This window comes from Actinia tenebrosa, unplaced genomic scaffold (assembly GCF_029948245.1).
Source record: "Actinia tenebrosa isolate PJP-AT-01 unplaced genomic scaffold, QUT_ActTen_1.0 PGA_scaffold10__47_contigs__length_13832649, whole genome shotgun sequence".
Classification (NCBI taxonomy): Eukaryota; Metazoa; Cnidaria; class Anthozoa; order Actiniaria; family Actiniidae; genus Actinia; species Actinia tenebrosa.
In genome coordinates this window covers 11893241-11913925 of record NW_028292570.1, presented here as the reverse complement: position 1 = coordinate 11913925, position 20685 = coordinate 11893241, and the positions used below count along the sequence as shown (strand labels likewise).

Here is a 20685-nt window from a genome sequence, read left to right as displayed (position 1 = left end):
AAAGAACTTACAATACCTAGCATAAAGATTGGACAACATATAGTATCTGTCAGTAAAGAGGCACGTAATTTAGGAGTTATATTTGATCAACATCTCACTATGTCTAGTCATGTCAACAATGTCTGGTCGTTCAGCCTTATTAGCAATCAGAAATATCAGAAGAATTGATGGTTTTCAACCAATCCCAAGAGAATTTAAAAATAACAAAAGACACGGCGGCCATGTTAATTGATATAACAAAAGAATTCATTGACAATTCTTTTCTTAAGTTCCTACAACATGGCCGCCGTGAAAACCATCAATAAGGAAATAACTTGACAGCCCCTCCGCTGAGCGTTTACTAGTACATGCTTTTATTTCATCGAAGTTAGATTATTGTAATAGTGTTTTGTATGGCTTACCTGCCGAACATTTAAGTAAGTTGCAGAGCATCCAAAATTCAGCAACCAGGTTAGTGACCAGGACCCTGTTGCATAAAGCTCTCTTAAGATAAGACCATCCGTAAGTATTGTTCCAAAACAATAGGCCATTGTACTAAGACAATACCTACGAGTGTTTTTAAGCTTTTTTTTATCTTAATAGAGCTTTATGCAACTGGGCCCAAGACGTACCAAAAAGAAGGAACATATATCTCCAATACTTTATAACTTACATTGGTTACCAGTTCATTTTCGTATTACGTTTAAAGTAGAGTACAAACACTTACAGTGTGCAACACTTTGCACTATTTAGTAGTAAATAGTGCTAATTTAACCAATAGAAAACAATAGGATTAGCATTATTTAGCATTATTTAGTGGTATTTATGTTACACACTTATAGTGTTTGTACTCTATAAACTAGGCGGGCTATATACATTTTTTTCTGAGAAAGCTCCAAAAACCACCAGCCCCCCTATCATATTTAGTGAAAATAATTAAAGATTTATCATTATTATTATCATTAAGATTTTGCATTACTTACAAAGGATCTGCAAGAGGTAAATTTTGGCTATTTATGAAAGATGCATAACAGATTTATTTTGGTCATTTTCGGGCAAAAAGCATGGACTATAGCCCATGGTTTTGATGGATTTTGGGCCATTTTCACACCTTTTCAAAAATTATGCATTATTTATGGAGAAGACAAAATAGGTCATTTTTGGCCATTTTCAGGCAAAAAGCATGAACTATAGCCCATGGTTTTGATCGATTATGGGCCATTTTCACAACTTTTGAAAATATATTAGTTTTTTATGAAGAGTAAAAAATAAGGCATTTTTGACCATTTTCGCGCAAAAATCATGGACTATAGGCCATGCTTTTAATGGATTTTGGGTCATTTTCACACCTTTTGAAAAGATATGCATTAATTATAAAGGATTCAAAATAGGGCATTTTTGACCATTTTCGTGCAAAAAGCATGGACTATAGCCCATGGTTTTGATCGATTTTGGGTCATTTTCACACTTTTTGAAAAGATATGCATTATCTATAAAGAAAGCAAAATCGGGAATTTTTGGCCATTTTCGAGCAAAAGGCACGGACTATAGGCCATGGTTTTGATCGATTTTGGGTCATTTTCACACCTTTTGAAAATGTATGCATTATTTATAAAGAAAGCAAAATAGGTCAATTTTGACCGTTTTCGAGCAAAAAGCATGGACTAAAGCCCATGGTTTAGATCGAATTTGGGTCATTTTCACACCTTTTGAAAACATATGCATTATTTATAAAGGATGCAAAATAGGTCATTTTTGGTCATTTTCGGGCAAAAAGCACGGACTATAGTAGTAGATATGAAGTACCAATTCTACGCCATGTGGATCGTGGATCATGTGGATCAACCCCCCACCCCCATCAGGGTTTTTACAGAGGTGACGTAACGGCTATTCTAAGTGAGGTTCCAGTAAGGTAGGGGGAGGGGTGATCTACATCCAACCATCATGGGAAGACCGGCCGACCGCCCGAGTAGAGGTTCTGATCGAAATCGGGGCCTGGAAAGGTTTGGGGAAGGTGTTTTAAAACACAAATCAAAATCCTTTGTTTAAAAAACGAAGTTTTTGAATTAATGAGCTGACTTCCTTTGTTGGAATGACATGTTTAATTAGCAGACTTAAATGAGAAGCTGTACTCATGTTTTAAGTGGTTTATATCGCCAAAGCCGCCTTTGTCGGAATCACTGACTAATGTTTAGTTGGCAGGAAGCTTTTGTTGGAGAGGATTAAATCCTGTGTTTCGGCGACTGGTGGTTAGGAGTTATGAATTAATGAGTCTAGCCTTTAGAAGTCCAAAGACGTTGGACGAGCGTTCTGATTGGGCCTACTTTTGAAGTCTTTTTGTTGGAATGACATGTTTAATTAGCAGACTTAAATAAGAAGCTGTACTTATGTTTTAATTGGTTTATATCGCCTAAACCGCCTTTGTCGGAATCACTGACTAATGTTTAGTTGGCAGGAAGCTTTTGTTGGAGAGGATTAAATCCTGTGTTTCGGCGACTGGTGGTTAGGAGTTATGAATTAATGAGTCTAGCCTTTAGAAGTCATTTTAAGGACTATAAAATCGAAAAATTTCAGACTTTTAGTCACTACAAGCGAACCTTTGAAGAGTGTGGATCAAAACAAGCAAGTAAGTAAAAGGATGGCTTTTCACTGCGACGCATGCGACAAGTCCTTTACAGAAGAGACGAACTTAGTAAGGCACAAAAAGGCTATTCACAGTGGGCGATTATTCACCTGTGAACGATGCGGGAAACAGTTTAATCGGAAGGATGCCCTAAAAAGACATGAACAAGTCTGCGGAGGTGGCTCTTCAAAACGGAAAGTAGAGGAAAAAGAAAACGCCCCACCGATGAAAAAACAGAAGACAATGACCGAGGCAGAAATTATTGAATACGAGGTGAATATAATTCATAATCTAATTTTTGTTATAATCATGTAAACCACAGAATATGTCAATACCTCTACTAACCATAAGATACATAGTTTTTCAAGTCGTCTTATATACCAATTTTTTCGATTTCAGTTAGCAAACATACCGGCGGAGATGTATGAAGAATACGACGGAGAAATTCTGGGGGATAATGAAGTGGTAGGTAAGCCTCTATTATCTTCATATCGGATCTTTGTAGAGTAACTTTTTCTAAGAACTAATTCTTTTCTCTAGGATGATGTACAAATAGGTGGTGGAGAGACTGAAGAATGCGCGCTTGGTGGAAATGTGACCACGTTTAAATATAAACCCAACAAGAATGAAAAATATGATCTGTTGCTCACCCTGCGAGGAAAACGAAAGACCATCATCAAAAAACTGAAAACCCTGCTCAAAAAACATCGCGGGATCAAGTGGTTTTTGTGTGTTAAGGTGAAGATGATTAAAACGAGCCCCGACGGTCAGGACCAGATCTCAACCCCCCATTTTCGCACCAAATGCTACACTACAGTCAATGATACAGAAATTGAAAAAAACTACGTGCATGGAATGGAAAAGATCAAGAACTCTTTCTTGGAATACCAGAGAGAAGGGTCTGGATGGTTATTGGAAGAGGTAATTAAATTGCACCATCGTTATAGCACAAAGGGGATCACTCGACCGGCGATGATCTTCTGCTGTATGTACATACATTAAAACTGTATATCACCGCTTAATAAAGTATTGTTGCTATCATAGGTGTTGGAAATCGATTTAGGAGTCGCTGCTTACACTCCTCTCGAGGGATCGAGTTACATACCTCTACCCAAGAAGATCAAAGACAAGAAAGCGGTGCTCAACATTCAAAATGAAGATGAAAAATGCTTTTTATGGTCAGTACTAGCGGCGAAACACCCCACTCACTGGAGCCATCACGCAAACCGCGTCAACAATTATCAAAGGTATGAAGCTGAACTAAATATGTCAGGAATCGAGTACCCCGTTAAGATCAATCAAGTGAAAAAATTCGAGAACCAGAATAGAGAAATTAGTATCAATGTCTTTGGGTATGAAAATAAAGAGCTATTTCCCCTTTACATTACGAAAGAGAAGAAAGAATTACATGTGAATTTGTTACTGTTTTCTCAAGATGACACGCGTCACTACTGTTTAATCAGGGATTTAAGTAGATTGTTGGATAGTATGAGTAGAGATGGGCATAGAAAGTACCACTGTATGTATTGTTTGCATGGCTTTGTCAGGCGAGATTTGTTAGAAGATCACGAACCTCACTGTAGAAAACACGGACCCCAGAAAATCCGACTGCCTGACGAAGACCATACAACACTGTCATACAATGACGTACAAAAACAACTGAAAGTACCTTTTATCATTTATGCAGATTTCGAATCGATTTTAGTGAATTGTGATGATACAGAATTAGACCCTAGTACAAGTTTTACACAAAAAACGCAACATCATATACCCAGTGGGTTTTGTTACAATGTAGTATCTACTGTCGAGCAATATTGCTTCCCGCCTGTTCTCTATCGCGGAGAAGATTGTGTCGATAAGTTTTTAGACTGTTTGATTGAAGAACGAAAGCAGATAGGGGAAATCTTGAAGATGGTAGTACCCATGGACATTAGTGAAGAACAGGAGCGGGAGTTTCAGGCAGCAACCCTTTGTCACATTTGTAATGAGGAATTGGGTGCGGACAGGGTAAGGGATCATGATCATTTGACAGGGGTGTACAGGGGGGCGGCCCACAATGACTGTAACTTGAATTATAAGTTTACAGGAAAGATACCCGTTGTTCTTCACAATCTTCGTGGGTACGACTCACATTTAATTCTACAAAAACTCGGAAAAATCAAGGGGGAGAATATTAGTTGTATACCCAATAATACGGAAAAGTATATTTCATTTTCAGTTGGGGATTTAGTATTCATAGACTCACTTCAGTTTTTGAATAGCTCACTAGAGAAATTAGTAATGAATCTAAGTAAGGAAGGAGATGATAAGTTTAAGACCCTGAAGAAGTATGTGGAGAGTGAGAAGGTATCTCTCTTGTTGAGGAAGGGGGTGTACCCCTATGAATACATGAATAGTTTTGGCAAGTTTGAAGAAACCTGTTTACCCCGTATCGATTGCTTTTATAGTTCGTTGATGGGTAGCACGATTTCACAAGCAGACTACGAACATGCACAGAATGTATTTAGAGAATTTCAGTGTAGGAATCTAGGAGACTACCACGACTTGTATTTGAAATCGGACGTTTTACTGTTAGCAGATGTGTTTGAAAACTTTAGAGAAGTTTGTCTGGAGTACTACCAACTCGACCCAGGTCATTTTTACACCTCTCCCGGTCTTTCTTGGTTAGCATGTTTAAAGATGACTGGCGTGGAGTTGGAATTACTCACAGACCCCGATATGTATCTGTTTTTGGAGGAAGGGTTAAGGGGTGGGATTTCGATGATTACACATCGATTTGCAAGAGCGAATAATCGCTATGTAGAAGGTTATAACCCAGAATTAGAAAATAATTATATCATGTATCTCGACGCAAACAATCTCTACGGTTGGGCTATGTCTGAAGCGCTCCCTGTTAACAACTTTGGATGGTTGAGTGACCCGGAAGTGGACGAACTTCGCGAGAACCTCATGACCATCCCTGTAGACGGAGGTGAAGGATATATACTGGAAGTGGACCTCAGCTACCCCAAAGAACTACACGATTTTCATAATGACTACCCCCTAGCACCAGAAAGGCGAAAGGTAACAGAGGAAATGCTCTCTCCCTACTGTCAGCAACTTCTTGAGGACCTGAACCTTGGCGGTGCTCCCACAGACAAACTGGTACCTAACTTGAACGATAAGACGAAGTACGTTCTTCATTACCGCAACCTGAAACAGTACTTGTCACTGGGTATGAAACTGGAAAAAGTACACCGAGTGTTGGGGTTTGACCAATCTCCCTGGCTAAAGAAATACATCGACTTCAATACCGAAAAACGGAAAAATGCAAGAAATGACTTTGAAAAAGACTTTTTCAAGTTGATGAACAACAGCGTGTTTGGCAAGACCATGGAGAACTTGAGAAAGCGAGTGAATGTCAAACTGATCAACACGGAAAAGCAGCTCAAAAAACTGGCAGCATCACCCCTCTTTGACTACTTCAGAATCTTTGATGAAAACTTGGTGGCAGTCAACATGAAGAAACCATCACTTTATTTAAATAGACCTATTTACATCGGGTTCAGTATTTTAGAATTGTCTAAAACCCTGATGTACGACTTTCATTATGATTACATCAAGCAGAAATACAGTACCCAGGCAACCCTACTGTTTACAGACACAGATTCCCTGTGTTATAACATCAAGACAGAGGACATCTACCAAGATATGTTTCAAGACCTTGACCTATTTGACACCTCAGAGTACCCTAGAGACCACACCCTCTATAGTACAACAAACAAGAAGGTGATTGGTAAGATGAAGGACGAGACCCATGGGCTACCCATCAAAGAGTTTGTGGGTCTACGACCAAAAATGTACTCTCTTCTCTACGCTGAGGATGGCCGTGAGGTTGAGAAAAAAACTGCTAAGGGAATTGCGAAACAGGGGACGAAGCGGGATATCAGACATACCCACTATAGAGATTGTTTGCTTAAGCGAAAGAGAACCATGGCTAACATGAAACAAATACGTAGCTATAAGCATCAAGTATTTACAATAAACCTAAACAAAGTGGGTCTTAGCCCCTATGATGATAAGCGCTACATCTTAGAGGATGGGGTGACTACTATAGCTCATGGTCATTACAAGACCAATGTAATATAATGGTACATTTATGATTGATACGTGTAAATAAACAATTGTAAAGTACAAAGTGATGTCTATTGTCTCTCGCACGCTTCAGCCTTTCATACAGATGTAGCCGCATAAATTTCGATCTCACTACCACTAGATTCACTGCTTGCACTACAGAAGGGTCTTGTTTCCTCAAGTGTGTAGAGTTCTAGAGGAGGGTCGATGAGGGGATGAGGGTTATGTAATTTCCAAAGATGATGAATAATGCTAGAAATGATGATTACCACCACCATGATGAGCACGGTTCCCACAACAACATAGATGTATAATGTTTCTGACATAACTTTAGAGCTTTTTGGTCTTGAAAACGGAGAGGGTGTGTTGTATTTAGATTTGTGAACTGAAGATGACTGTACAGTACATGAAGAGCTTAGGGTGGGTTGAACTATATTGATGGTTGTTTTCTGGTTGGATGTACTTGGGATGGTGGAAAGAAATACTACAGGAGATTGAGTGTTTGAATTCAGACTTGAATAGGATTGTGAAGATCTAACTATGTATGAAGGACTTGTAATTGGATTTGATGATGTAGGTGAAATCATATTTATCGACGAGATGGAGTTTGTGAAGGCGCTTGATGGTGTGGTAGAAATACAATCTGTTTTGAAAGTCAAGAAAACCGGGAACTTCTGATTAGAAAACATAAGACAATCCAAAGGATTACCTCTTAGATCGATGAATGTGATGTTGGAGTTTTGGAGGCTGGAAGTATTGTTTAAGTAGATAATATGATTGTCTCTTAGAGAAATGCTTGAATACTTGTCCAGTGTTTGAAAACTTGGAAGTTTTGCCAGGCTTAATCCGGAACAGTCAATCAGACCAAGACTTGGTAGACAGATGCACCTTTCATAACAATCACTTCCAGCCTGCGCTGGGATAGCAAATACCAACAAGGGGGCTAAAAACAGCATATTGAGTGTGTCTTGCTTTCCCACACTTAGTGATAAAGTTTACCGAAAGTATGTAAGCCGAGTAGTCATTCATCTTCATAAAAACATGTCAATCAATTTTAAGTTAGAGATACCGATCTGATAAGAGCCTTTGTTATTTTTATTTAGAGTTTTTAAAAACATGTCCCGGTGGTCTCAAATTGTCCCTATGATAGTACTAAATTGTCCCTGTCTTAACAGTTAAAATGTCCCCGTTTTATCAAATTGTCCCTGTGATAGTACTAAATTGTCCCTGTATTGTCAAAATATCCCTGTGATAGTACTAAATTGTCCCTGTAATATCAAAATGTCCCTGTCTTAACAGTTAAAATGTCCCCGTTTTATCAAATTGTCCCTGTCTTAACAGTTAAAATGTCCCGGTTTTATCAAACTGTCCCTGTAATTTCAAAATGTCCCGGTTATCAAACTTAAACAAAAAGTAAAAATAAAAAATAAAAAATTATAACATATAAAATGTCATGTCCCCAAAATATTGAAGCATTCATCATGGTAACACGATACCCTAAAGATTGTCCTGTACCAGGGTGTTTAAAAACAAATCTAGTCAAACTTTCTAATCATTTAGCAAATGTGCATTTCATGTCTAAAGAAGAAAGAAAACCCTACCTTCAAGAGGCAAGACTTTTTTTCAAAGAATATAAAAATGTGAACACTTTAGAGAGTAATCTAGTCCCTCATCAACCTCTGAACGTGATGGATGTTACTTTAAAACACCCAACAAACATCCAAGTGTGTGGTCCGACGTTTTGCGGCAAGTCCTACTGGACTGAAAAACTTTTAAGAAATGTGGATGAAATGTTTAGTGAAAAGATTGAAAAGATTGGGTACTGCTACGGTGAATTTCAACCGCGGTTCTTAAACATGGAAAGAGACATTCACAACATGCAATTTATTGAAGGATTTCTAGAAGATATTTATTCATTGTTCAATAACAAAGCTGGGATCTTGGTGTTGGATGATCTAATGAATGAATATCTTCTGGAAATCCTTCAATAAATTGCATGTTGTGAATGTCTCTTTCCATGTTTAAGAACCGCGGTTGAAATTCACCGTAGCAGTACCCAATCTTTTCAATCTTTTCACTAAACATTTCATCCACATTTCTTAAAAGTTTTTCAGTCCAGTAGGACTTGCCGCAAAACGTCGGACCACACACTTGGATGTTTGTTGGGTGTTTTAAAGTAACATCCATCACGTTCAGAGGTTGATGAGGGACTAGATTACTCTCTAAAGTGTTCACATTTTTATATTCTTTGAAAAAAAGTCTTGCCTCTTGAAGGTAGGGTTTTCTTTCTTCTTTAGACATGAAATGCACATTTGCTAAATGATTAGAAAGTTTGACTAGATTTGTTTTTAAACACCCTGGTACAGGACAATCTTTAGGGTATCGTGTTACCATGATGAATGCTTCAATATTTTGGGGACATGACATTTTATATGTTATAATTTTTTATTTTTTATTTTTACTTTTTGTTTAAGTTTGATAACCGGGACATTTTGAAATTACAGGGACAGTTTGATAAAACCGGGACATTTTAACTGTTAAGACAGGGACAATTTGATAAAACGGGGACATTTTAACTGTTAAGACAGGGACATTTTGATATTACAGGGACAATTTAGTACTATCACAGGGATATTTTGACAATACAGGGACAATTTAGTACTATCACAGGGACAATTTGATAAAACGGGGACATTTTAACTGTTAAGACAGGGACAATTTAGTACTATCATAGGGACAATTTGAGACCACCGGGACATGTTTTTAAAAACTCTAAATAAAAATAACAAAGGCTCTTATCAGATCGGTATCTCTAACTTAAAATTGATTGACATGTTTTTATGAAGATGAATGACTACTCGGCTTACATACTTTCGGTAAACTTTATCACTAAGTGTGGGAAAGCAAGACACACTCAATATGCTGTTTTTAGCCCCCTTGTTGGTATTTGCTATCCCAGCGCAGGCTGGAAGTGATTGTTATGAAAGGTGCATCTGTCTACCAAGTCTTGGTCTGATTGACTGTTCCGGATTAAGCCTGGCAAAACTTCCAAGTTTTCAAACACTGGACAAGTATTCAAGCATTTCTCTAAGAGACAATCATATTATCTACTTAAACAATACTTCCAGCCTCCAAAACTCCAACATCACATTCATCGATCTAAGAGGTAATCCTTTGGATTGTCTTATGTTTTCTAATCAGAAGTTCCCGGTTTTCTTGACTTTCAAAACAGATTGTATTTCTACCACACCATCAAGCGCCTTCACAAACTCCATCTCGTCGATAAATATGATTTCACCTACATCATCAAATCCAATTACAAGTCCTTCATACATAGTTAGATCTTCACAATCCTATTCAAGTCTGAATTCAAACACTCAATCTCCTGTAGTATTTCTTTCCACCATCCCAAGTACATCCAACCAGAAAACAACCATCAATATAGTTCAACCCACCCTAAGCTCTTCATGTACTGTACAGTCATCTTCAGTTCACAAATCTAAATACAACACACCCTCTCCGTTTTCAAGACCAAAAAGCTCTAAAGTTATGTCAGAAACATTATACATCTATGTTGTTGTGGGAACCGTGCTCATCATGGTGGTGGTAATCATCATTTCTAGCATTATTCATCATCTTTGGAAATTACATAACCCTCATCCCCTCATCGACCCTCCTCTAGAACTCTACACACTTGAGGAAACAAGACCCTTCTGTAGTGCAAGCAGTGAATCTAGTGGTAGTGAGATCGAAATTTATGCGGCTACATCTGTATGAAAGGCTGAAGCGTGCGAGAGACAATAGACATCACTTTGTACTTTACAATTGTTTATTTACACGTATCAATCATAAATGTACCATTATATTACATTGGTCTTGTAATGACCATGAGCTATAGTAGTCACCCCATCCTCTAAGATGTAGCGCTTATCATCATAGGGGCTAAGACCCACTTTGTTTAGGTTTATTGTAAATACTTGATGCTTATAGCTACGTATTTGTTTCATGTTAGCCATGGTTCTCTTTCGCTTAAGCAAACAATCTCTATAGTGGGTATGTCTGATATCCCGCTTCGTCCCCTGTTTCGCAATTCCCTTAGCAGTTTTTTTCTCAACCTCACGGCCATCCTCAGCGTAGAGAAGAGAGTACATTTTTGGTCGTAGACCCACAAACTCTTTGATGGGTAGCCCATGGGTCTCGTCCTTCATCTTACCAATCACCTTCTTGTTTGTTGTACTATAGAGGGTGTGGTCTCTAGGGTACTCTGAGGTGTCAAATAGGTCAAGGTCTTGAAACATATCTTGGTAGATGTCCTCTGTCTTGATGTTATAACACAGGGAATCTGTGTCTGTAAACAGTAGGGTTGCCTGGGTACTGTATTTCTGCTTGATGTAATCATAATGAAAGTCGTACATCAGGGTTTTAGACAATTCTAAAATACTGAACCCGATGTAAATAGGTCTATTTAAATAAAGTGATGGTTTCTTCATGTTGACTGCCACCAAGTTTTCATCAAAGATTCTGAAGTAGTCAAAGAGGGGTGATGCTGCCAGTTTTTTGAGCTGCTTTTCCGTGTTGATCAGTTTGACATTCACTCGCTTTCTCAAGTTCTCCATGGTCTTGCCAAACACGCTGTTGTTCATCAACTTGAAAAAGTCTTTTTCAAAGTCATTTCTTGCATTTTTCCGTTTTTCGGTATTGAAGTCGATGTATTTCTTTAGCCAGGGAGATTGGTCAAACCCCAACACTCGGTGTACTTTTTCCAGTTTCATACCCAGTGACAAGTACTGTTTCAGGTTGCGGTAATGAAGAACGTACTTCGTCTTATCGTTCAAGTTAGGTACCAGTTTGTCTGTGGGAGCACCGCCAAGGTTCAGGTCCTCAAGAAGTTGCTGACAGTAGGGAGAGAGCATTTCCTCTGTTACCTTTCGCCTTTCTGGTGCTAGGGGGTAGTCATTATGAAAATCGTGTAGTTCTTTGGGGTAGCTGAGGTCCACTTCCAGTATATATCCTTCACCTCCGTCTACAGGGATGGTCATGAGGTTCTCGCGAAGTTCGTCCACTTCCGGGTCACTCAACCATCCAAAGTTGTTAACAGGGAGCGCTTCAGACATAGCCCAACCGTAGAGATTGTTTGCGTCGAGATACATGATATAATTATTTTCTAATTCTGGGTTATAACCTTCTACATAGCGATTATTCGCTCTTGCAAATCGATGTGTAATCATCGAAATCCCACCCCTTAACCCTTCCTCCAAAAACAGATACATATCGGGGTCTGTGAGTAATTCCAACTCCACGCCAGTCATCTTTAAACATGCTAACCAAGAAAGACCGGGAGAGGTGTAAAAATGACCTGGGTCGAGTTGGTAGTACTCCAGACAAACTTCTCTAAAGTTTTCAAACACATCTGCTAACAGTAAAACGTCCGATTTCAAATACAAGTCGTGGTAGTCTCCTAGATTCCTACACTGAAATTCTCTAAATACATTCTGTGCATGTTCGTAGTCTGCTTGTGAAATCGTGCTACCCATCAACGAACTATAAAAGCAATCGATACGGGGTAAACAGGTTTCTTCAAACTTGCCAAAACTATTCATGTATTCATAGGGGTACACCCCCTTCCTCAACAAGAGAGATACCTTCTCACTCTCCACATACTTCTTCAGGGTCTTAAACTTATCATCTCCTTCCTTACTTAGATTCATTACTAATTTCTCTAGTGAGCTATTCAAAAACTGAAGTGAGTCTATGAATACTAAATCCCCAACTGAAAATGAAATATACTTTTCCGTATTATTGGGTATACAACTAATATTCTCCCCCTTGATTTTTCCGAGTTTTTGTAGAATTAAATGTGAGTCGTACCCACGAAGATTGTGAAGAACAACGGGTATCTTTCCTGTAAACTTATAATTCAAGTTACAGTCATTGTGGGCCGCCCCCCTGTACACCCCTGTCAAATGATCATGATCCCTTACCCTGTCCGCACCCAATTCCTCATTACAAATGTGACAAAGGGTTGCTGCCTGAAACTCCCGCTCCTGTTCTTCACTAATGTCCATGGGTACTACCATCTTCAAGATTTCCCCTATCTGCTTTCGTTCTTCAATCAAACAGTCTAAAAACTTATCGACACAATCTTCTCCGCGATAGAGAACAGGCGGGAAGCAATATTGCTCGACAGTAGATACTACATTGTAACAAAACCCACTGGGTATATGATGTTGCGTTTTTTGTGTAAAACTTGTACTAGGGTCTAATTCTGTATCATCACAATTCACTAAAATCGATTCGAAATCTGCATAAATGATAAAAGGTACTTTCAGTTGTTTTTGTACGTCATTGTATGACAGTGTTGTATGGTCTTCGTCAGGCAGTCGGATTTTCTGGGGTCCGTGTTTTCTACAGTGAGGTTCGTGATCTTCTAACAAATCTCGCCTGACAAAGCCATGCAAACAATACATACAGTGGTACTTTCTATGCCCATCTCTACTCATACTATCCAACAATCTACTTAAATCCCTGATTAAACAGTAGTGACGCGTGTCATCTTGAGAAAACAGTAACAAATTCACATGTAATTCTTTCTTCTCTTTCGTAATGTAAAGGGGAAATAGCTCTTTATTTTCATACCCAAAGACATTGATACTAATTTCTCTATTCTGGTTCTCGAATTTTTTCACTTGATTGATCTTAACGGGGTACTCGATTCCTGACATATTTAGTTCAGCTTCATACCTTTGATAATTGTTGACGCGGTTTGCGTGATGGCTCCAGTGAGTGGGGTGTTTCGCCGCTAGTACTGACCATAAAAAGCATTTTTCATCTTCATTTTGAATGTTGAGCACCGCTTTCTTGTCTTTGATCTTCTTGGGTAGAGGTATGTAACTCGATCCCTCGAGAGGAGTGTAAGCAGCGACTCCTAAATCGATTTCCAACACCTATGATAGCAACAATACTTTATTAAGCGGTGATATACAGTTTTAATGTATGTACATACAGCAGAAGATCATCGCCGGTCGAGTGATCCCCTTTGTGCTATAACGATGGTGCAATTTAATTACCTCTTCCAATAACCATCCAGACCCTTCTCTCTGGTATTCCAAGAAAGAGTTCTTGATCTTTTCCATTCCATGCACGTAGTTTTTTTCAATTTCTGTATCATTGACTGTAGTGTAGCATTTGGTGCGAAAATGGGGGGTTGAGATCTGGTCCTGACCGTCGGGGCTCGTTTTAATCATCTTCACCTTAACACACAAAAACCACTTGATCCCGCGATGTTTTTTGAGCAGGGTTTTCAGTTTTTTGATGATGGTCTTTCGTTTTCCTCGCAGGGTGAGCAACAGATCATATTTTTCATTCTTGTTGGGTTTATATTTAAACGTGGTCACATTTCCACCAAGCGCGCATTCTTCAGTCTCTCCACCACCTATTTGTACATCATCCTAGAGAAAAGAATTAGTTCTTAGAAAAAGTTACTCTACAAAGATCCGATATGAAGATAATAGAGGCTTACCTACCACTTCATTATCCCCCAGAATTTCTCCGTCGTATTCTTCATACATCTCCGCCGGTATGTTTGCTAACTGAAATCGAAAAAATTGGTATATAAGACGACTTGAAAAACTATGTATCTTATGGTTAGTAGAGGTATTGACATATTCTGTGGTTTACATGATTATAACAAAAATTAGATTATGAATTATATTCACCTCGTATTCAATAATTTCTGCCTCGGTCATTGTCTTCTGTTTTTTCATCGGTGGGGCGTTTTCTTTTTCCTCTACTTTCCGTTTTGAAGAGCCACCTCCGCAGACTTGTTCATGTCTTTTTAGGGCATCCTTCCGATTAAACTGTTTCCCGCATCGTTCACAGGTGAATAATCGCCCACTGTGAATAGCCTTTTTGTGCCTTACTAAGTTCGTCTCTTCTGTAAAGGACTTGTCGCATGCGTCGCAGTGAAAAGCCATCCTTTTACTTACTTGCTTGTTTTGATCCACACTCTTCAAAGGTTCGCTTGTAGTGACTAAAAGTCTGAAATTTTTCGATTTTATAGTCCTTAAAATGACTTCTAAAGGCTAGACTCATTAATTCATAACTCCTAACCACCAGTCGCCGAAACACAGGATTTAATCCTCTCCAACAAAAGCTTCCTGCCAACTAAACATTAGTCAGTGATTCCGACAAAGGCGGTTTAGGCGATATAAACCAATTAAAACATAAGTACAGCTTCTTATTTAAGTCTGCTAATTAAACATGTCATTCCAACAAAAAGACTTCAAAAGTAGGCCCAATCAGAACGCTCGTCCAACGTCTTTGGACTTCTAAAGGCTAGACTCATTAATTCATAACTCCTAACCACCAGTCGCCGAAACACAGGATTTAATCCTCTCCAACAAAAGCTTCCTGCCAATTAAACATTAGTCAGTGATTCCGACAAAGGCGGCTTTGGCGATATAAACCACTTAAAACATGAGTACAGCTTCTCATTTAAGTCTGCTAATTAAACATGTCATTCCAACAAAGGAAGTCAGCTCATTAATTCAAAAACTTCGTTTTTTAAACAAAGGATTTTGATTTGTGTTTTAAAACACCTTCCCCAAACCTTTCCAGGCCCCGATTTCGATCAGAACCTCTACTCGGGCGGTCGGCCGGTCTTCCCATGATGGTTGGATGTAGATCACCCCTCCCCCTACCTCACTGGAACCTCACTTAGAATAGCCGTTACGTCACCTCTGTAAAAACCCTGATGGGGTTGGGGGGTTGATCCACGATCCACATGATCCACGATCCACATGGCGTAGAATTGGTACTTCATATCTACTTATAGTCCATGGTTTTGATCGATTTTGGCCCATTTTCACAGCTTTTGAAAAGATATGCATTATTTATAAAGGATGCCATATAGGTGATTTTTGACCATTTTCGGGCAAAAAGTACGGACTAGACCTTCTGAAAAGATATGCATTATTTATAATGAAAAGTAGGTCATGTTTGGCCATTTTCGGGGGAAAAGCATTGACTGTAGCCCATGGTTTTGATCCCTGTGTTGTTCCTTACTTTCATTTTGTATTTCAAGGGTGCCAGATTATAAGAGACTAAAAGTGTTATCGAAAAAGACAGACACTTTTTATTTCAGATCGAGAATAAAATTTTATTAATTGTATTTAAAAGCTATTTAATGATTACTAATATAGCAAAATAATTTCAATTAAATGTTAAGAAATATATATCGCTCCCTGCTGTACACAATGATACCAATTTATTTATTAGGGGGTAGCAGAGGGGAATTATTTGTAACCCCTCTCCCCGACCTCTTGTGTACCCCCCTTAACGTCGAGAAGCCTCAGTACCAGTTGTGCATCACGTTGTTATCCCAAAAACATGTTTTAAGTGACAATTTTCTAAAAATACTTTTTTCGCTAAATTAATATTATTATAATATATCGTTTCCCAGGCACACTCTGTATCACCTGGATGAGTGGACCCTGGGAACAAGTCATCTAGGATGCTAGTCATTACAATAATCTTATTATAAATATATACATATATCTACCTCTTCGTATTAACAGAGGTGTCGCCACAGACACACTTGATATGAATAGACGATTTGGTAATTGATTATTAGTTATTTATTCATTAAAATCATTCGAGTGATTATTAATTGTGAAATCACTTTTGATTTTGCGTTCATGCAATGTGTAACTCGCCCCAGTCTTTTTAGAGAGCGAGCAAAAGGAATGAAGTGATACCAAGGCCAAAATGTACAGGCCTTCCTCGCACGACGTAATAAGACTGGTAACGAATTTCAATCGAAATTCAAAATTTTCTTTAGATTTTTTTGTAATTTTAACGAATATATATTGATTATTTGTAATTTTAACTAATATATATTGATTTTAGGATTTATACAAACATTTTGAGTATGAAAATACGCATAATTGAAATTTTAAATTTATTTGAGATTATTAATTCATTGATTTGATATTTACAAATAATTTGGACATGAATAACATATAAAAGAAGATTTGAACATGCAAGCCTAAATTATTAATGTCTAATAATATCTAATAATATCTAATAATATCTAATAATATCTAATAATATCTAATAATATCTTGTTCTACAAACACGTATAAAAGTAAAGTAAAGGTCTTTAAAGTTATTGGTAGCAGGACTTGCTGTGGTTGAACAGTTTACTCGGGAATTGTTCGTCTTTGCCGATGAATTTACGATTCTGAACCGATAGCTACTCGAATAAAAGTAGGCTATCGGAAGTCGGCAGAGATGAAATGTTAACCAACTGTCCTAAAATACGAAAAAAACTCAAAAAATAAGTTATGTATATTTATACTCAAACCGATACCCATACCCATACCCATAACCATACCCATACCCATAACCATACCCATACCCATGCCCATGCCCATGCCCATGCCCATGCCCATGCCCATGCCCATGCCCATGCCCATGCCCATGCCCATGCCCATGCCCATGCCCATGCCCATGCCCATGCCCATGCCCATGCCCATGCCCATGCCCATGCCATGCCCATGCCCATGCCCATGCCCATGCCCATGCCCATGCCCATGCCCATGCCCATGCCCCTGCCCATGCCCTGCCCATGCCCATTGCCATGCCCATGCCCATGCCCATGCCCCATGCTCATACTCATACCCATGGTTAGTTTGGTACATTATATTATATTACCATGGTTTGTGTTGTATCATACAGTGGTTGGGTAGAAGTATCTGGACACTCTACTTTGCTGTCCTTATGACACAACAGCACCAATGTATCACCGGTTGAGCTGCAAATAAAACGTCCAAAAAATATATATATTAAACGAAGAAGTTTGAGTTTTTCTACCATTTCTTCCTTCCCTGGCCTTATACCTTCGTCCTGGCTAAGATCAAAAGGCACACCTTCCCTACCCTTCCCCTCTATAGGATGACGCATTTCGTAGGCCATGCACGGCACATCAACCGAAGCTGTGGATATGAAGTGAACGTTTGTGCCTATAGGTGATCCCTCCCAACTCGGTTACCAGTCCCTCTCCTCTTTTTATAACACAATATTCTCTAATATTAATATATTAATAATAACTACTATTATAGTATTTTATGCTGAGGGGACACTGACTTGATTTCTAGTGTAACTGGTTTTAATGGAATCGTAGAACTGATTGGTATGTAATAAGATTCGTTCACGGAACTGAAAAATAACAAAACTGTAACAGGGTAAGGTCGGTAACTCGCTACACCTATAGCAAAACGTTTTGACTGGGCTAAATGCAACGACCGAAATAAATACTTGATTATGGTGTAATTTATTCAAGTTTAATTTTTTTAAATGACGTGAAAATGTTCAAAATCGATCTGTAATAGACATTTTTCGAGTGCCAAATTTCCGCTGTGTTCCTTGATTACAGACTCATTTACTCAGGCTTAACCTCGTATCAGTGTCTAAATATTCACAAATACCAACGGTAAAGTAAAGAATGCACAACTTCAACAATACCAACACTTTGAAATTTCCACGGACCTTCACTGGAACAGTGAGGCTAACCCTGAGCAACAGGGGTATTTGTTTAAAATTGGAATGGGAAAACATTACGCTCAAAGTAGAACAGTCCATTTTTCCAGAAGTTCGTACATTTGTCTTACCTGCAAGAGTCGCATTTAAGGTCGTAGTTCTTTTCCATGATCCTTAGCTTCATGTCTTGAGCTTTTGCTGTTCCCTGAGTCTTGACTGATAAAAGAAATGAGAAGAACTCTTAGGTAAGAACATGAAAATTAAGGGACAGTACAATTTTATCCCCACCCCACCTCTACCATTTGGTACTATTTTATCTCCATCCCACCCCTGTTATATGGTACAAATTCATTTCCACCCCACCACTACCACATGGTACTATTTTATCTCCATCCCAACCCTGTTATATCGTACAAATTCATCCTCATCCCAACCCTGTCATATGGACAAATTCATCCCCGCCCCACCCCTGTCATACGGTTGTCCTTTATCCCCACCCCTCCCCTGTGTTTCCTTACCTGGAGGTAAAGCATTAGACATCTCACTATAAACAGGTTTGTTAGCCAACAGTTTGTAAGGAATCGAGTCACATTTCTCTGCTGTTCTTGCACAGCACTGACAAACAGGCTTCGAGGGGGTGGGTGTTGGGGAGTGTTGTTGTGACTCGGTGTTGACTGGATGAAGTGGTGGTGGCTTGCCTGACTTGGCGTTGATCGTCGTGTTGTGAGTATTAACGACTGTTGGTACTGCTGAGAAAGATGAAGAATTAAAAATTAAAATTGAAATATGAGAATTAAAAGCAGATGATGTTGTTGTATTCCCCCTCCACTTGCTGCTACCCTATTCCCAGCAGTCCTAATGTCTCGGACAGAACAACAGCAATTTAAGCAAATTAATGAAAGCTTTCTTGTGATGGAAAACCATGGCATCGTTACAACATGGCTCGCTTATAATACCCTTCATACCCGAGTCTAAGAGATTATACACCCATTTCAGAAATCGTTGTCGCACCAAAAGCCTCAAGCAACAAGCCAAGACCGCAGAGAACGCCGGTACTTTTAGCTGTAATTAGTTTATTCATGGTGCATTTCATTGCCAGAAATATGGGACATTTCGCGCCCACGTTATTTTGTCAGCGGTCTTGCGTTTAATGATAAAGTCAATATGGCGGAAAGGAAACGAGGAAAGTGTGTACGATATGATTTATTACATAAAATGTGTTCGGTTGACTATTCATATGATGAAATTCAAACAAAACGGAGAAGAAGAGTGAAAAATCTTGGAGTTTATGAGGCAGAGCGTTTGATTGCCCAACGAAAATCCCCAGAAATGGTGAGTCAGTTTTTGTTTTTATCTAAACGAGTGGTATCTGTTATTTTAATTTCTACAACTAATAACTTTTTTCTTCGTCCGTATCACTAGGGAAACATTTATCTTGTGAAATGGAAGGGCTATAGTGAATTTGAAAATACATGGGAGCCCGAAGAACACCTTTCCAAGTCTTTGTTAAGGTTTGTAATGTTTTTAATCTTCAGAGAAAAATAAATATTGTATGCACTTCAATTTTCCTAATAACTTGCTGCTTTCTCAACGTTGCATTGATAGCTTTTTTTCGTATACTTACTTCTTCAGTTATTTCCAAAATCCAAAACCAAGTGAGGATATTATTCAACACTATGTAGACGGGTTAAGAAGAGAATTGCTGGAGGCACTAACACATAAATTACCTGAGCAAACAATTACTTTAGAGTTCCGACATGATGTATTTAAATACTTATTTCATGGCAAAGGGGAAAAAAAGAAAGGAAGAAAGAAATTGGACAATTTATAGAGAGGAAGACTTTTTGCGCTCTCAGTTGCCAAAAAACTGGAACGGCATTTATGACAGACATGGGGATGGAGTTAAAATTATGTTCCCCATTAAGATGAGGACCTTCTTAGGAATGTCACCTAAAGGATTTCACTCCAGTGGTAATAAAATTGTAGAAATGCCTAGACTTCATACTGAAAAGCTATCTATAAAATTTGTTAGGATAACGAATACATGTAGAAATGAAGTAGCATAATTTTTGTATGATTTAATATTTGATTAATTGCTTTGATAACAAAATTGAGTTGAATACCTATATAAATTAAATAAATATATGTACACACCAAAATAGAAATGATTAAAGTTAATTCTTTCAAAAATATTAATATCAAAATATTTTCGAAAAATGATAATAAATATCATAAAACTATTTCATGTGAATGAATAAAATGAGTTATTACAGTTGAGTCAGCAATGAAATATTCTTTTGTTTTTTTTAAAAGAATCACACAATGTGAGACTATCGGTCCATACAATGCTTGTCTCAATTGCATGCATCCATAATAACTGCTATTGTGTTATTTCATTTCTAATTATTTCAGTTCTTTTTTTTAAGTTTTGA

At 38.3% G+C, this 20685-nt stretch overlaps 5 protein-coding genes and 1 long non-coding RNA gene across 6 annotated transcripts; 3 read left to right on the top strand and 3 right to left on the bottom strand.

Annotated features, from left to right (window-relative positions):
* The first annotated feature begins 2363 nt into the window (after positions 1 to 2363).
* On the top strand, positions 2364 to 3426 carry LOC148913066 (uncharacterized). Its single transcript, XM_089026395.1, has 4 exons — positions 2364 to 2875; positions 3002 to 3067; positions 3143 to 3330; positions 3420 to 3426. Exons 1-4 carry the CDS (start codon positions 2618 to 2620, stop codon positions 3424 to 3426), a joined length of 519 nt encoding a protein of 172 aa, XP_088882521.1. The 5' UTR covers positions 2364 to 2617.
* LOC148913065 (uncharacterized) lies at positions 3365 to 6779 on the top strand. Its single transcript, XM_089026238.1, has 2 exons — positions 3365 to 3523; positions 3647 to 6779. The coding sequence occupies exons 1-2, from the start codon at positions 3458 to 3460 to the stop codon at positions 6728 to 6730; spliced, it is 3150 nt and encodes a 1049-aa protein (XP_088882364.1). The 5' UTR covers positions 3365 to 3457; the 3' UTR covers positions 6731 to 6779.
* Positions 6780 to 10526: 3747 nt separating this feature from the next.
* Positions 10527 to 13941, bottom strand: LOC148913064 (uncharacterized). The gene is made up of 2 exons (XM_089026241.1): positions 13783 to 13941; positions 10527 to 13659 (listed from the first exon to the last, which is right to left on the bottom strand). Exons 1-2 carry the CDS (start codon positions 13846 to 13848, stop codon positions 10576 to 10578), a joined length of 3150 nt encoding a protein of 1049 aa, XP_088882367.1. The 5' UTR covers positions 13849 to 13941; the 3' UTR covers positions 10527 to 10575.
* On the bottom strand, positions 13880 to 14942 carry LOC148913063 (uncharacterized). Its single transcript, XM_089026393.1, has 4 exons — positions 14431 to 14942; positions 14239 to 14304; positions 13976 to 14163; positions 13880 to 13886 (listed from the first exon to the last, which is right to left on the bottom strand). Exons 1-4 carry the CDS (start codon positions 14686 to 14688, stop codon positions 13880 to 13882), a joined length of 519 nt encoding a protein of 172 aa, XP_088882519.1. The 5' UTR covers positions 14689 to 14942.
* A 2928-nt stretch (positions 14943 to 17870) lies between these two features.
* LOC148913062 (uncharacterized) lies at positions 17871 to 18869 on the bottom strand. Its single transcript, XR_016119114.1, has 3 exons — positions 18772 to 18869; positions 18385 to 18469; positions 17871 to 17932 (listed from the first exon to the last, which is right to left on the bottom strand). It is a non-coding gene; the product is annotated as an uncharacterized LOC148913062 (long non-coding RNA).
* Positions 18870 to 19417: 548 nt separating this feature from the next.
* Positions 19418 to 20142, top strand: LOC148913061 (histone-lysine N-methyltransferase SUV39H1-like). Its single transcript, XM_089026392.1, has 3 exons — positions 19418 to 19585; positions 19676 to 19764; positions 19886 to 20142. Exons 1-3 carry the CDS (start codon positions 19418 to 19420, stop codon positions 20082 to 20084), a joined length of 456 nt encoding a protein of 151 aa, XP_088882518.1. The 3' UTR covers positions 20085 to 20142.
* Positions 20143 to 20685: the final 543 nt, after the last annotated feature.

Excerpts from the sequence above, each read along its gene's own strand:
- LOC148913066 (XM_089026395.1), top strand. The coding sequence starts at position 2,618 with ATGGCTTTTCACTGCGACGCATGCGACAAGTCCTTTACAGAAGAGACG. Across the intron at positions 2,876-3,001 it reads CAGAAATTATTGAATACGAG|TTAGCAAACATACCGGCGGA; the intron begins GTGAATATAATT and ends TTTCGATTTCAG. Across the intron at positions 3,068-3,142 it reads TTCTGGGGGATAATGAAGTG|GATGATGTACAAATAGGTGG; the intron begins GTAGGTAAGCCT and ends TCTTTTCTCTAG.
- LOC148913063 (XM_089026393.1), bottom strand. The coding sequence starts at position 14,688 with ATGGCTTTTCACTGCGACGCATGCGACAAGTCCTTTACAGAAGAGACG. Across the intron at positions 14,305-14,430 it reads CAGAAATTATTGAATACGAG|TTAGCAAACATACCGGCGGA; the intron begins GTGAATATAATT and ends TTTCGATTTCAG. Across the intron at positions 14,164-14,238 it reads TTCTGGGGGATAATGAAGTG|GATGATGTACAAATAGGTGG; the intron begins GTAGGTAAGCCT and ends TCTTTTCTCTAG.
- LOC148913065 (XM_089026238.1), top strand. The coding sequence starts at position 3,458 with ATGGAAAAGATCAAGAACTCTTTCTTGGAATACCAGAGAGAAGGGTCT. Across the intron at positions 3,524-3,646 it reads CTGGATGGTTATTGGAAGAG|GTGTTGGAAATCGATTTAGG; the intron begins GTAATTAAATTG and ends TTGCTATCATAG.
- LOC148913061 (XM_089026392.1), top strand. The coding sequence starts at position 19,418 with ATGGCGGAAAGGAAACGAGGAAAGTGTGTACGATATGATTTATTACAT. Across the intron at positions 19,586-19,675 it reads AACGAAAATCCCCAGAAATG|GGAAACATTTATCTTGTGAA; the intron begins GTGAGTCAGTTT and ends CCGTATCACTAG. Across the intron at positions 19,765-19,885 it reads CTTTCCAAGTCTTTGTTAAG|TTATTTCCAAAATCCAAAAC; the intron begins GTTTGTAATGTT and ends TTACTTCTTCAG.
- LOC148913064 (XM_089026241.1), bottom strand. The coding sequence starts at position 13,848 with ATGGAAAAGATCAAGAACTCTTTCTTGGAATACCAGAGAGAAGGGTCT. Across the intron at positions 13,660-13,782 it reads CTGGATGGTTATTGGAAGAG|GTGTTGGAAATCGATTTAGG; the intron begins GTAATTAAATTG and ends TTGCTATCATAG.